Source organism: Mauremys reevesii, linkage group 9, assembly GCF_016161935.1.
Source record: "Mauremys reevesii isolate NIE-2019 linkage group 9, ASM1616193v1, whole genome shotgun sequence".
Classification (NCBI taxonomy): Eukaryota; Metazoa; Chordata; order Testudines; family Geoemydidae; genus Mauremys; species Mauremys reevesii.
The window spans coordinates 38,739,469-38,755,701 of NC_052631.1; the positions used below are offsets into that span (position 1 = coordinate 38,739,469).

The window sequence follows — 16,233 nt, forward strand, 5'->3', positions numbered from 1 at the left end:
GAGAGGATTTTACTCAGAGTCTTTTGTAGGGATGTATACCAAAGTTACTTGGCCTCCACAGAAAGGAAGATCTAATCAATCAATGTGACCTCATATACAGGATACTTGTGAGAAATAGCAAGTGTGTCCAATAATATTCTCTTAAACTTTGCAAAACAGACCTTAAGCTCCACTTCAGAGAGAAAACTTGTCTAAGAAGAATAGATTTGACAGGGTACAACTTCACAAGCAAAGTGACAGTTTGCTAACCAACCATGCAGGTATTCTACAAAACTCCACTTTGATAGCTCAGTTATTAGAAACAAAACTGAGAATTAGATACCAGGATAAATATACAATGGGACCTAGGACATGGAAAGACTTATAAAGGTGGGAACTCCTAGCAAATATAGTTTGGTTCCAGTTTTATCCAAGACCATTTTCCTGGTTGAATCACAGTAGTTTGAACTTCTTTTACTATTTAGCCAAAACTCAAACCAAGAATTATACTGGAATTAGGATGCATTTATTTGGGTTCCACCTTTTTTAATTTAGAAGCAGGAATTCTTTTTTTATTTTGATGAATATTTAAAGTAGGAATTATATTAATAAAGATGACTATTGCAATTACAAGGCTTAAATATAGTTGTTAATTACACGTCACACTTTTTGCACATTCAGTCACCAGATTCAAGCCTGCTTGTATGAGATTGATATTTGTTACCAACACTCTTGATTTTCCATTCTCATTTCCTTCCTGCTATAATTTGGTCTGAGTGATGTCTTACGATTTTTAGAAACATAGCTATTGATTTAGAATTAGTTTTTGCAAATATTAAGCTCTATCTCTCTATATATATACACTCATTTTTAATCGTGTTTTAACCTGACTCACACGATCTGTGTTTAGAGCTCAGCAAACCATCACAGACCGGGTCAAAAAATAGGATTAAACTGAGTTTACAAACAGTTCTGTGGCCTCGAAAATACTTTTTTCACACTTTTCCATATTAACTGACCAAATCCTGTTTAAACCAAGTCAGTCTGAGCCGTGTTAAAGCAGAGTTTTTTAAATGGTTCCTCTAATATATTCAACTGTCATCTTTGTGGAAGGAAGCAGGAGCTTCCCTAGCCATCCATCCCTATGCATAGCATTGTGCCTTTTTCTCTCAAAGAATCATTTCTTGAAAATGTGACAGACATTTTGTCACACACACACACACACACACACACCTACCTACGTACCTCTGCCTCTGTTTAATGGATAATATATTGTACCATAAACTTTAGGTGGTGTGATTTAAAAACATATGGTATTTTAATATATAAAGTACACATGAAGAATCATTACTATTGTTCATTCTCTTGATTCAACATACAAAGGTCTGGATGTTTTGTTTTGTGCTTTATTTTTCTTTGCTATTACGGTACTAAGATTAACAATCAAAGACACACTATGACAAGGTTTAGGTTACTAATTTGTATTGATTTGATGGCAAGTTGAGAGAGAAAAAAAATTCTGTTTTTGTTTTAATTTGATTTTCTTTGGATACAGATGACAACCATGACAAACAAAACAAAAGTATTTGCACCTGAGAAGATAATGCTAAAGTAAATCTAAAATCTAAGTTGTTATATTCTCAATATAATTAACCCGGTGAATGTCAAAGTGTGCTTTTGTACTTGATTTCCCTTTCTCACTAAAAGCATAAAGTAATTTTCCTTGAAATGGTAAATTTAAGGAGTTGCATGTTTATTATGCAGCAGCAAGGAATTCTCTTAATTATTGAAGATTTATTCTAATTGAAAACCATAAAACTAGTTATCATTTAACAAATTATTCCATTGCCGTATGGATGTTGTTCTGCATCCAATTATTTCAGAGCATTTAAAATGCAACTACTTCACCTTGAAAATAAGAGTCTATTAACGGAACTAAATAGACAACTCTGGGAAGGATGGATGTGGTGGGTTTCAGGGAAGTCAGTTATCTCAACCAAAATAAAACAATGACACAACTTAGATAATATAGTCTCTAAAAATTTGTTAACTGTTACTTAAAATTGCTTTTCAGTTTCCTACATAAACCTACATGGTGTTGATAGAGAAAATTACCAACCTGAAATTCTGCCTCTCTGCAACGTAACTGCAAGGCTTGTTGCTTCGGATCAAGCAAGGCTTTACATGGCCTTCTAGTATTAGGCCAACCAAGTTGTAATAGTAACAAATCAGAAAGCTATTTAGGGATGGTCCTTTGGGTAACAGCCCAGCAAACTGACGTTAAATGAAGCCAGAAGTTGGGTGGTCTTTCAAGGGCATTAGTTCACTTAATAGATATGTGAAGTGTGTCTCTACATTGAACATATGAGGAAGAGGGACCATGTGAGAATGGAAAGGATACAGGCAGAACAATAAACTCATTAATGTGGGAGTCCAGTGCCTCACTACAGGAGACTCTTGTATGGCTCTTTAGCACCACCTCACAAGGGTAAACCAGAAGCAGAAAATGCAATATAGGAAGGCAAAAGTACCAAAGTGGTGTCAAAGGAGGTGCTCCAAAACACAACCAGAAGGACTACTGTGCCACACACACAGGCACTGAAGCACCACAAAAGCTAGGTGGGACAATCAAGGCCCACGTTAAACAAAGAAACAAGCACTCTACCAATACAGCATCAAAGCAATAAAATGCAGGGGCAGATGCCAAAGCCTCCCACAGCGAAACAGGTCTGAAGCACTTCCCAGAGTACCGAGGCACCCAAGCAAAAGGGTCTCACAAAATCAATTTTTTAAAAAGTACATGGAACCTGCCAGGAAGGATAGCGGAAGTGCCTAAAACAGTCTGGGGAGAAGGGCCAGATCAGCAACTGGAAAAGGCAGCTTCTGCAGGGAGTTGCTTGCTGACTACAGAAGAAAAGCGTTTAGGCTCAGCATGTGGTTCCCCGCCACCAGCAGGAACAGCTGGAGAACTCTCCACCAATTACCCCAGAGGCGACATGTGAAGGGGGGCACACAGGGTCACATGCCCCCCCTTCCCCCTGCTTTCTGCCTTCCATTTAGCAGAGAGGTTCTAACTGGGGGGCACGTCCTGGCACACCTCAAAGTTTGATGGGAGCCGCCTGGGCCTGTGGCAGCCATAAGGCAGCCAAAAACAGTATACAAAGAGGCAAAAAAGGACATCTTGGCCAGTTAGCAGCATAATGTTATATAGAAATAAATATATAATCACTATTTACATGTGTAACATTACCGTACTCAGATATATTTACAACAGGGCAACAGCTCGCATTTACCAAGAAACGTCAATTGCCAACAGCTGCATACTGTTTGAGATTTAGCCTACCACATAATTCAGGGTTGTAAGGTCTGCTAGTTGAAAATATGCTGTGGTGTCTAGCGGTCAGAGACGATTAGCTCAATTAGAATTTTGTTTTAAGCAGCACTTACTTTTCTATACTATTTAAAAATGTAAAGCATACATCAACTCAGAGGCACCATCTGTTCAAGGAAACCTTCCTTTATAGCTGAGCTGATTTGAATTTAATGTTGTACAGTTTGTCAGTAGATCAGCCAAACTGAAATTGAGAACATATCTGGTTCCTAGTCCTTTGCTTCAAACACTAGACCACACAATCAATAAAGTAAATTATTTAAAAGATGTCCAGAACTCCCCTGAAACTAGTCCTTTAAAAAGTTTAATATTACATACTTAAGCAAAATACTACAGCAAAATGATGTAAATACGCTGTGCCCTTACTAGAAAAAGTAAATAAAAGAAAAGGTTATCCATGAACAAACCCCCTGCTGTACACTGAGCAGATGTTTTAAAAGAACTATCTACAATGATTCCAAGAGCTCACTCTTGAGTCGTAACAACTAATTTAGACCCCTTCATTTTGTATGTATACAGCAGAACCTCAGAATTACAAACACCACTGGTCTGACCCAGTATGGCCGTTCTTATGTTCAGAAGGGGGTCACAGTGCAATGAAGTTGGCGAAACGCTGCCTTAAGGTGGCCTTTTGGGACTAGTAACAAATGCCACTTCACCTTGATTGGTCCCTTGAAACGTGTTAACAACTTATGATAAACAATCTGTCCCACCTTACATTTAGCAGAGACACGAAGTTTCCCAGACCTGGAGAAGAGCTCCCGTGTAAGCTCAAAAGCTTGCCTCTCTCACCAAACAGAAGTTGGTCCAATAAAAGATATTATCTCACCTATCTTGTCTCACTAATGCACCATTTAGTAATAGATTCACAGATTTGCATTGGTATGAAGCATTCATTTCCACTCCTAACATTTCATGAGATATCTGGCTTCAAATGCATCTCTGGCTCCCCTAACTTACCATGGTTTGGGTATTTTTCCAGGTCTAAATATACTAAGTCCCAGAACTCTGTAATTATCACTCTGTTATTTGAAACTGAAACATAAGGCAATGAAATTAAATTTTGCTTAAGACAGCTTGGAAAAACTGAAAGTTTGGAAACTAAGTTTTGCGGTCTAATAAAACAGAAAATGAGCATGTTACACTCAGATGAAAAAGCATTCTATATAAAATATATCAAACCTGAAAGAGATTACATTATCACCACTTTGCGTAAAAGTGGGAACCAAGCATACGGTGAGGAACATCTCTCTTCTAAAGGTGATGGTGAGCTATGTTTCATTGACATCGTAATAGACACTGTACTGTATGAACTAATATTATGATAACTGATGAATTTTTGAGGGAGGAAGCCTGAAATAGGATTTATTGCAACAAAACAATAACCAAAAGCAAGCATCAAAATGTACCCAAGTCTTTCGGGGGGGGGGGGGGGGGGATTACACAAAGTTATGCATTTCGTGCCATAATCACAGTAATCTGATTTGAATACAACAGAAATAATTTGGATGTAATGAAAAAAACAATTAAGAACAGCTATAATACCAAAGAAAATGAAGCAGCACCCCAGGACTGCAGAGTGAACAACTGCAAGGAACTGTGCCAGGCTATTATGAAGCATGTAAGTAACATTTCAAAGAGACTTCAGTGTGTAATAAAAGATAAGATGGATACATACACTAACTAGAATGACTGAAAAAAATCCCTCTTCCTGATACACTGGTTTACCTAGTCCATGGTAATTTATGGCTCATGGGGGCTTGGCACTTCTGAATCCTCCCTCTCCATTAAAAAGTCTTCTACTGTATGTCATGGAATATTGGGTATGATAAACATTCCTTTCAAAACATTTGATTCCTGTGAATTTAAGTTTCTTATATGGGAGATCATTTTCCTGGTGATAGTGACTTGCCTGCGGAGTGAGTGGGCCTCAGGCTTGGTCTACACTACAAAGTTAGGTCGAAGTAAGGTCAGCTTACGTTAACCTAATTATGTCAGTATACACACTACAGCTTTGCTCCTGCCCATGTAAGTGCCCTACTACGTCGACATCATAACCGCACCTGTACAAGAGGCACAGGGGTTATGTCAGTATAGTTAGGGCGATGCAGTGTCTGTGTAGACGCTGGTTATTTACATGGAGTTGTTGGCTGTCATTCTTGTCAATGTCAAGGCTCTATTCTGGAGCTGTGAAATTGACTAGAAAGCCATTCTGTCAATGCGGGGGGGGGGGGGGGGGCCAAGCTAGAGCCTGGCTGCTGCCTGGAGGCTACCAGCTCCCCAATGGGAGCCGCCTATACTCTGGGCACAGAGCTCCCCAATGGAAGCCTGGGGGGACAGCCAGGCTCTCAGCAGCAGGGAGCCAAGAGCCAGGGGAGGGGGGAGTGCAGCCCTGCTCCTATGGGGGTGCCCAGGTTCTCAGCCCCTCTTAAGTTGGTGGAAGCACTCCTAGTGGAAGGGCAGTGTGGTTGTAAGTTGACCTAACATAGGTCAACTTAAGTTTCTAGTGTAGACATGCCCTCAGACTCTAGTACCTGACTGACTGTATATCAAATTTGAAAAAGATAAGTTGGTACTACAGACTCATTTAAGATTCCTCTCCAAGCTTTTCTTGGAGTTCCACCTTAAGGAGAACAACATTTTTTCCAAGCTGCATGCTCATCCGTGCCAGGCCTTTCTTGACACACTCAGTGTGAACAGGTCCTTGAAACAGAATCTGGAGCAGACAAAAGATCTTAGGAACTCCACCCAACTTTCTGTTTGACATCAATTTGTTGGGCACTGCTGTTACCAAGAGGACCATGTTTAAATAGACTTCCAGTTGCATTTCCTCTTGTTATCTGGCTAGCCTGAAGCTAAAAGGCCATCTCCATCAAAGGCAAGGCTGCCACTTCCACAAGCTTACTAAGAATTCTTGCTTTGATTCAACCGCTCTGTATTCCAGAATATTTCCATGATAAAGGGAGCTCACCTCTCCCATCTACAAAAAAGTCCTGTTTGTTTTGGAAATGTCCTTTATTTTAATTGTGGCTAAACTTTTCAGCTAACTGAAGCTGTTAGTTGTTTCAATATTGCCAGCTTATCTGATTGAGCTTTAGTCTGTTTGGTACCTACTGGATGGTCTTTTAGTCCTCTTTATGTAAAAACTCCAATTTTATTTCACTGTCAGTGCTAGCCTTGATTGCTACAGCCTATTTTCCTTTTGAAACATCCTTCTGTCTTCTTACTCTCCAGGTGTCGTGTGAAAATGGTTTTTTTAAAGAAATGAAAATTACTTACCTGCCTTTTTGAAGGCATTATTTCACGGGATTCTCACTTACCTACACACATCCTCTCTGAGTAAGGATTCTTCTTTATGAGGTATCTATTTTTGGTATCACACTCATTTTTACATTTGAGGTAATATTTTTCTGTCTCACATTTTAACTGGCCTCTCTCCAGGACTATCACTTCCCACACAGAAAATTAAGGAAGAGGCATGTATAGCCATAAGGCATGGCATGCAGCAGCCTACAGTGTGCCTGGATCACATCCTACCCAAGAAGGGCAAATTCTCTAAGAGGACTTTTTTTTTTTTTGAGCCATGGGTTTTTGGATTACATTTTGCAGAAGAGTAGTTAATGCAAAAATGTAATGTGAAAACCCTGAGCTTCAAAAACCATTTAAAATATTATTCAAGATATAGTTTGAGATGATACATTTTAAATGCAAGGTATAGTAGAGCCTCAGAGTTATGAACTGACCAGTCAACCACACACACCTCATTTGGAACTGGAAGTACACAATCAGGCAGCAGCAAAGACACACAAACAAAGCAAATAATGTAAGTACTGTGTTAAACATAAACCACTAAAAAAAAAATCAAGAGAAAGTTAAAAAAAAAAAGATTTGACAAGGTAAGGAAACAGTTTTTGTGCATGTTTCATTTAAATTAAGATGGTTAAAAGCAGCATTTTTCTTCTGCATAGTAAAGTTTCAAAGCTGTATTCAGTCAATGTTCAGTTGTAAACTTTTGAAAGAACAACCATAATGTTTTGTTCAGCGTTCTGAACAGTTCAGAGTTATGAACTACCTCCATTCCTGAGGTGTTCGTAACTCTGAGGTTCTATTATATTCTTTCACAGGTGTTATTTTGGCTGCTAAACAGAGCATATTTTATTCCATGGATGTGAAAGAAATGGAGAATTACAATGAAATTTAATAAAATTAAATACAAGGGCTGAAGAGCTCAAGTATTTAACTAAACTACACACATCCAATGTAGGAGAAGACATTTTCCTACATTCTATCTATACTTTTCTTCTTACCTTCAGTCAACACCTATTTATTTTTGTTTGTAACAGTGGAAAGATGAGGTTTGTACATAGGCCTCGCCTTCATTAGTAAATTTCATTTATACAGCTGATTTTTAAGTTAGCTGACACAGTGCTGCCTGGAGACAAGGGCAAGTCATGCTTAGCACTGTATCTACTAGTTTTGGGTAAACCCTACCATGATTAGCTGACACAACGCGGAACATGATTTGCCTTTTTCTACATTAGCCAATCGCTTGTGGTCAGCATAGTGTCAGCTAACTCGACTGTCAAAAGTTGTGTTAAAACACAGTTAAATTTCCTTGTGCGGAGAAGACCAAAGAAGGGAAAAGTCTCAGTGTTCAGTACTGTCAGAGCAATTCACTGGATTCCATCTTGTTTGCTCCAATATAAAACAAATCAATGTTTTTACCTACATCAGCTTTGCATAACTACACTGACTCAATTTTATCAACCAAATTCTTAGCAAGGATGATTGTTTTCACAAAATAAATGATCTTTTGTCAAACTGTCCTGATTTTATACTCGCGCAATGTGTCATTTTACTATTTTTATTTTTAAATTATTTTACCTTCTAAAAGGAAATTTAAAAGAAAAATGTATGTACATGTATATAAAACACACAAACACTTAAGAAAGGACACAAAAAGCTTTTTTTTTAAAGGAAAAAAACCTAACACATTTGGTTACACTATGGGCATATTGTAGGCAAAACAAAAGGAGGTTTTACTTACAGAATTGTAGGCTGAGGCTCAAAAAGGCCAATAAGGCTGCCAAAGCCAGCAAGATCAGAAAACGATTTCGGAAAAGCATTATTAGTCGTTCTGCTTTCTCTTCATGGTTTCATCTCCGTATATGAACACTTCCTGTGAATGAAACAGATAAGTGAATATTTAACAAGTGAAAGCTTCAGCTACCTTGAAATAAATCCAAGTATAATTTTGGCAGGAGTGCAAGAGAGACATGAGGTTATTTCTTACATGCAAGTTTTGGAGACACAGAACCTTGATCAAGATACAAAGGCTTTAAGTCTTTTCCTTGTCTCTCAGGCCAGTGTATCAAACTAAGCAAAATTTGCAACCCAGTAACTGTTTCTCTCCAGTCTCTAAATATTATCTTGCCCCACTCTGCTATTGTGAGGGCTAGCTCCTAATCTTAACAACTCTAAAATGCCTTTAACTAAAGCAGTCTCTCCCTACCCTCCTGCAAAATACAGGTCAGAAAAGAAACATGGATTGCCTCATGGCTCCTCAAAGCTACCCTTATTTACCATGCCAGGAATGTTCTAACTATCATATACTCTGTTTCTGAACTGTTAAATAGGCAGGTTACGAATACTCCCTCTAGGGGCAGTACTATTGTTAAATAAATTATAGGAATCTTAGGTAAGAGATATCAGAGGGGTAGCCGTGTTTGTCACTTTTTACAGATCCAGACTAAGAGTCCTGTGGCACCTTATAGACTAACAGATGTATTGGAGCATAAGCTTTTGTGGGTGAATATCCACTTCATCAGATGCATGTAGTGGAAGTTTCCAGAGGCTGGTATAAATATGCAGGCAAGAATCAGTCTAGAGATAATGAGGTTAGTTCAATCAGGGAGGATGAGGCCCTCTTCTAGCAGTTGAGGTGTTAATACCAAGGGAGGAGAAACTGCTTTTGTAGTTGGCTAGACATTCACAGTCTTTGTTTGTTTGTTTGGTAACACACCATCAGCTCAGGATTAAACAAAGACTGTGAATGGCTAGCCACCTACAAAGCAGTTTCTCCTCCCTTGGTGTTCACACCTCAACAGCTAGAAGAGGGCCTCATCCTCCCTGATTATCTCTAGACTGATTCTTGCCTGCATATTTATACCTGCCTCTGGAAACTGATGAAGTGGGTATTCACCCACGAAAGCTTATGCTCCAATACATCTGATAGTCTATAAGGTGCCACAGGTCTCTGTCGCTTTTTAAGTAAGAGAATAAAGATTCAAAGGAGGAGTTATGAGTCGAGCTGTGCATAAAACAGAAATTCTAGTTATGAATAACAGTTGCCTTTTTCTTGTGTTGACTGCAAGATACAGGAATTTGGTTGGTCTTGAAAGAAGTATTTTATGATTCCCCGTCTCCTTTGATTTGAGGTCTGTTTACAGCAGCACAGTATGTTGACAGAAAAGAACTTCTTTTCACCAATGTTTCTTCTTGTCCCAGTACCCTGATGTTTGTATGGAAAATGCCACTCCTGATACTTTCCTGTTTTGGAGAAGAAGAGACTGCTATGCTTACCTTCTTGCTGGAATTCTGACCTCAGTCTTTTTGATTGTTTACAGTCCATGGGGGGTTCCCAATCTCAAAATTGTCAGATTAGTATTTTCTCAGATTAAGGATAAAACCTGTGAAAACACTCTTCGGTGTCACAAAACAGTGAATAACTAGATTAGTAAATTCTTTCTACTGGTTCCTGTCTTGATCTGCTTAGCAAAACCAAAATTTAGGGACCTGCACGCAATATGTATGAGACAAAGATGATCATCTATATCAAGGCAGCACTGGTTCTGTCCTGATGGGCTTTTTCATCTTTGTGTATTGTTTTTAAAGCAGCACCGCTGTAGCCCTCTGGATTGTTTCTTGGGTGTCAAACAGTGTTAAAGGCAACTTAACCAATCAAATTGGCAAAGGGAAAGAAACACAAGGGCAACATCATTAAAATTACATAGTTACTCAATGTGGCTAGCACACAGCATGATGGAGCATATATTTATGAGGAGATAAGAGAATGAAAAAGTAGATGTCTAGTCCAGAATGGAGGAGTCCATTTATGAATTAGAACTTACACTGGTGTGCATGATACTGGTGCACAGAAAACTGCACAGTTTACCTGGGGCCTTCTAGGTGGAATTCAAAGTGCTGGTATTTGAAGTCCTAAATGGGCCACATTTCTGGAGAGACCACCTCTTCCCTCAAATCATTATTCCTGCAGCAGTAGTCAGTGAATGTACTCAGTCTGGACCAACACTGCTATAAAACAAGAAAGGGCATGAACTGGTGGCAGGGGTTACCAGCTTGGAAATGCCCTTCTCCACTTAGACCTCCAGAGCCTTGATTTGTTAAACTTTCAGACACACTGAAAAGCTTATAATTTCCCTTAAGAATAGGACAGGATAGGAACTGGATGGGGTGTTTGTTAACATGGTATAATTAGACTGTGGGGCTGAATTAGCTACCTCTAAAATTTTAATCTAACAGTAGATTTAAGCAGCTTCATGTAATTTTGATTATTATGAGTTTTAAGTATTGTAATGGGGATCTGTGCTTTTCTGGTAATAAAATTAGTCGGATTTCTCAGTACATAAAGTTAGGAGTTATAAGTCTTTGCAAGATTGTCTCTCTCTCTGTATCAAAGGATACTGATTGTATTGGGAGAACTGTCTTTCCATTTTGTTATACTAATTTCCAAGAGACTATAAAGAACTGAGGATTCTGAGAAACTAGAAGCCGATGTCTGTTGCTATACTTTTCCAAAATGCCACCAGTGCCATAGTTGGCATGGGAACACAATAAGAAATGCATGGCTAAAAAGAGAGAGTATAAATGGGAAGGAAGGCCTGTAGTTTAAAGGGTCCTTTTAACTTTTCAGAATAATAGCTCTCACTGTACACTCGTGTAATCTCTTAACGAGAGGTGTGCCAGCCCACTGACTGATGCTAAACTGAGCTGTGAAGGAGAAAAAGTGAGACATAAGGATTGATTACAAACCACCAGGAGAGAAAGAAGCAGTTAAGTTAAACAGATGGAAGGACAGAAGGAAAACTACAGGAAAAACAAAATTAAATGTAGAGGGAAAGAAAAGATAAAATATATGAGGAACAAAAATCTCAAGAATTAGTATCAACCTCCCCTACTCCAATATCATTAGTTAATAATGTTGGTATATAATGCAATATGCCAAAAAAAGTGAAGAGAGAGAGGCTTAGAGAAGACCTTAGATTGAAGAAAGTGGGGAGAACAGATGTCTTACATTAGCCGGGATATTTATGGAAGAGGTTTAATTAGCTTAAACTTTCACTCTTCTTGGAATTAAGATTTAATGTTTAGACTAAATAGTTCAGAGATTGTAAATACAAAAGCAAGATTTTTTTTAAATTGTACATGTTTTGGTATGCTAACAAAGTATAGTCAGTATGTTATGATTGATTTGGGACAGTTCCTGCCGAGTAATTGTGTTCAATAAAGGGTCTGCCAATAAAATTTGTTGTCAGCTGTCACTTGATATCAAGTATCATGGGATCAGATGCACAGATACAGTACTATGAAATGAAACAACTGCTTTAAAATACTGATATATGTGGTATTCAAGAGAAAAACAGCACTAAGACTGCAAACATTAAATAGAAGCAATACAAGCAATAGAATAGATGTTAGTTATACTGGCTGGACATTCAGCTGGCAACTTTGAGAAGTATATTCTAATTGAGTAGTACAAAAAAAGAAGGGCGGGGGGTTAGAAAGCATAAACTAAGGGCAAGAAAATGAACTCTCCCCAAAAAACCAAAACCCTCTCCATGTGATCAGAAAAAGATGAGGAGGTGCACACACAGCCAACGTGCTTTTGATATTAGGCCTTGTCTACATTACAAAATTAAGTTGACCTAAGTTAAGTCGACGTACAGCCACCAGAGTAATTACTGCAGTGATTTATGTCCGCACTATGCCACCATCGGTTATGTGCATCCTCACCAGGAGCACCTCCACAGACTTAACTGTGTGGGGCACTGACAGCTGGAACCCTTCCACCATGGGGTCAACACCCCGAGCTGCCAACCCACACGGGGCTGTTGGCCCTGGGGCAAGGGGGGCTCCAGCTGTGAGCCCCAGGGTGGGGAGGCAACAGCTGTGAGCCCTGCACATGGCTGACAGCCAACAGGCGATGTAGGTAATGCAGAGTGGTGGGCAACCTGTGGCCCGTCACGGTAATCTGCTGGTGGGCCACAAGACAGTGTTTACATTGACCGTCCGCAGGCACTGCCGTCAGCAGCTTCCAGTCGCCGCGGTTCATCGTTCCTGGCCAACGGGAGCTGAGGGAAGTGGCGCGGGCCGGAGGGACATGCTGGGCGCCGCTTCCTCCAGCTCCCATTGGCCGGGAGCTGTGGGTGGCCATGCCTGCGGACGGTCAATGTAAACACTGTCTCGTGGCCCATCAGCAGATTACCCTGACAGGCCACAGGTTGTCCACCACTGGTCTACACAGACACTGCATCACCCTAACTACATTGATCTAACTGCTATGCCTTTCACCAAGGTGGAATTACTAGGTCGATGTAGTGGGAGACTTACATTGGCGGGAGCAACATTGTAATGTACATACTTACAGACTAAGGTTGACGTAAGCTGCCTTACGTGGCCCTAACTCTGTGGTGTAGACCAATTCTTAGAAATACACTATTACAAGAATTAGAGATACTGCTGCAGAATTAAAGCTCACAGTATTACAGAGCAGCTGCTATTTGGATGACATTTGGAGTACATTGATCTTTATCTATTTACTTTATGGGTGGTTCAGAGTGCAGGTCATGTCCTAGCCTCGCTGTCTCCACTTGAAAGCTCTCAGTACCCAAAGGCCAATTTTATCATCAACAATTGACATAACATTGGCTCTACTTGTTGGCTCGTGATCCTCCAGTCTTTGACTCTCTTGTTCTAAAAGATGAATAAATACTGTACTGCTAGAAACGCAGTCCACACTCAGCGTTCTCGGCACTGGCATTATATCAGTAGGTTAATAAATTGGTATAAATCACAGAATTTATTGCACATAACTAATGATATAGGTATTCAGCTCAAGACATAATGCTAGATTGGATAAAGAAATTCTGCTGAACCGCAAACCTCATTCAGACATTACTAATCATAAGACATACAAAATCAACCTATAATTTAAAAAAGAATCATGTAATGATATCTCCTATAACCAAATGTAGCTAATAATTAAAAGAAAAGCTACTTGGACACCTAATACAGTATATGTCCTTGCTATATGATTTTTTTATTTTCCTCCCTCTCAAATTGTGTCCAATATTTATTCTAACAAATCACAAAGGCAGAAGATTACTGATCTAGTTTAAAGTATCCCCATTACCAGCTACTCAAGCACAAAGATGTCAGTATGTACTAACGTACGCTGTGCAACTGCTTGCATATTCACTCAAGGCTGAAAAAATGGTATTGTTATTAACAGACAGGAGAGAGGGAGTCAGGAAATCTGGGATCCATTCCTGCCTCTACTGGACTTCTTCTGAGATCTTGGACAAGTCATGGCTTCTTTCTGCCTCAGTTTTCTCAACTTCAGACGTGGAAACCTACTTGACAGAAATGTCTGACTGAATTTGTGAATGTTTGGAAATCACTGCAAGATCTCCTCGGGCTTATGTAAGAAAGGTGGGTTTTTTTATTAGTATTTCACACAATGCACTGAAAATATATCCATACTACCAAGGACTTTAAAAGTTCTTGAGAAATTAGACTTGTCCAACCCCCCAAAATAATCATTACCATTCTGTACATCTGTGCCACTTGACTAATAACATTACCTCTAAATTAGCTGCATCCATCTAGGATGCAAACCTACCATCTTACTTAGCGTGTAAGCACATTATTTCACTGAATCACCATGACAGCTGAATGAATTTACTTGATTAAAATAGCATGTATCCATAATAATCAATACTACTCTTCAAAGTCTGCTTCCATACAATTACTGTGCTTATCTGGTATGGCAGATCCAGCAACATCACATTGGTCATGTGGTCACTGTGAAATGGAGAAGGGAAACAGTCACAGCTGTAAGGAAGAAAGCTTCAAAGCCTATAACTGAATGATTGCCAGAGACAGACACAACAACCATACTGTGCTATCAGGCTCTGCAGTAGCAAAACCAGTCTGGAAATTGAGGAGAGATCGCCTGGAAACAAAAAATTTATGGGCTGGTACAGGGTGGATTAATTGGGGGAAAGTTACTGAAGAATTTAGGCAGCCCGCTCACTAGTCCCATATCCACTATTGACAGTTCTATCTCTCTGAGAGCTTTCAATTGCTTTTGATCTGTCTTGTATCTTTTCATTGCACGGTAAGGATTTTTTTTCCTGCATACAAGAAAGCCTTGTTTTGAAGGTAACTGAACTGAAAGTGATAGCAGCAGATGGGATTATGATTTTTTTTTCTATTTTCAGTTTCCACATTCAGACTTGAATTGTTAGAAGTAGTATACTTTTGAAGGGTCCATTCTAAAGAAGGGAAAGAACACTGAGTGAAGATCTTTGAAAGCAAATATATCAAACTGCACACAGTAAGCGTCCCTCTATACCAGAACATAGATACCTTATTAATGCCTCACAAACAGGACCAAATTCAGAAAGTTATATAGTAGCTTATGTGATTCTATCTGGGTGAGTGTCCATTATCCCACTGCACATTGCAGCAAATGAGAGGCTAAATGCTTCTTCACTTAGTAAAATACCTACAATAAGAAATTTCTGATTCCCCACTTCTTTTTGGCTAGGCAGACCACATCAGTGTTATCTACATTCATCAGGACATCTTTGGGTAGCACCAAAACCCAAAATAACTCCAGTTTAAGGTCCTAAAAAAGATATCCAATTATAAGAACGGAGCTGAATGTAATACTGCACCCCATATTCATCATAGTGGTATCGCTATGATATGATTATGACATAGTTATGATGCATCTTGTACAAAATCAACGAGGAATCCTTGTGGCACCTTAGACACTAACAAATTTATTTGGGCATAAGCTTTCGTGGGCTAAAACCCACTTCACCAGATGCATGGAGTGGAAAATACAGGAGCAGGTATAACTACATGAAAGGATGGGAGTTGTCTTACCAAGTGTGAGGTCAATCTAATGAGACAATTCAATTAACAGCAGGATACCAAGGTTGGAAAAATAACGTTTGAAGTGGTAGGAGAGTGGCCCAGTTCAGACAGTTGACAAGAAGGTGTGAGTAAAAGTAGGAGGAAATTAGTATTGAGGGAATTAGGTTTAGGTTTTCTAATGATCCAACCACGCGCAGTCTTTATTCAGGCCAAATCTGATGGTGTCCAGTGTGCAAATTAATTCCAGTTCTGCAGTTTCACATTGGAGTCTGTTTCTGAAGTTTTTTTGTTGAAGAATTGCCACTTTTAGGTCTGTTATTGTGTGACCAGAGAGATTGAAGTGCTCTCCTACTGGTTTTTTAATGTTACAATTCCTGATGTCAGATTTGTATCCATTTATTCTTTTGCATAGAGACTGTACAGTTTAGCCAATGTACATGGCAGAGGGGCACTGCTGGAACATGATGGCATACCAATGTGATATATGCCATCATATAACATTACTTAAACAAAAAACAAACAAAAACAAGCTAGTCACTTGAATAGCGAAACATTACTTTGGCCAGACAAGCCACTACTACTTATGGTAAGTATAGTCATTAGAGACCATCAATAAATTCAGCTGTTTCAGCATAATCAATGATTCCTAAAGACAGACATTTGAGAAGAAAATGAAT

At 39.2% G+C, this 16,233-nt stretch overlaps 1 protein-coding gene across 9 annotated transcripts in view; it reads right to left on the reverse strand.

Annotated features, from left to right (window-relative positions):
• The window catches only part of PXYLP1 (2-phosphoxylose phosphatase 1), a 132,401-nt gene that overhangs the window by 76,323 nt on the left and 39,845 nt on the right, over window positions 1-16,233 (reverse strand). For 4 of the 9 annotated variants that reach the window (XM_039489323.1, XM_039489326.1, XM_039489324.1 and 1 more), the window contains 2 exons: window positions 9,722-9,919; window positions 8,418-8,549 (listed from right to left, as the gene is read on the reverse strand). In XM_039489323.1, the coding sequence (XP_039345257.1) occupies window positions 8,418-8,496 (79 nt within the window). In that variant the 5' untranslated portion in view covers window positions 8,497-8,549; window positions 9,722-9,919. Of the gene's footprint in view, window positions 1-8,417; window positions 8,550-9,721; window positions 9,920-10,544; window positions 10,685-16,233 lie in introns of those variants that run through there. The other 5 variants (XM_039489328.1, XM_039489330.1, XM_039489332.1 and 2 more) reach the window with 3 other exon arrangements.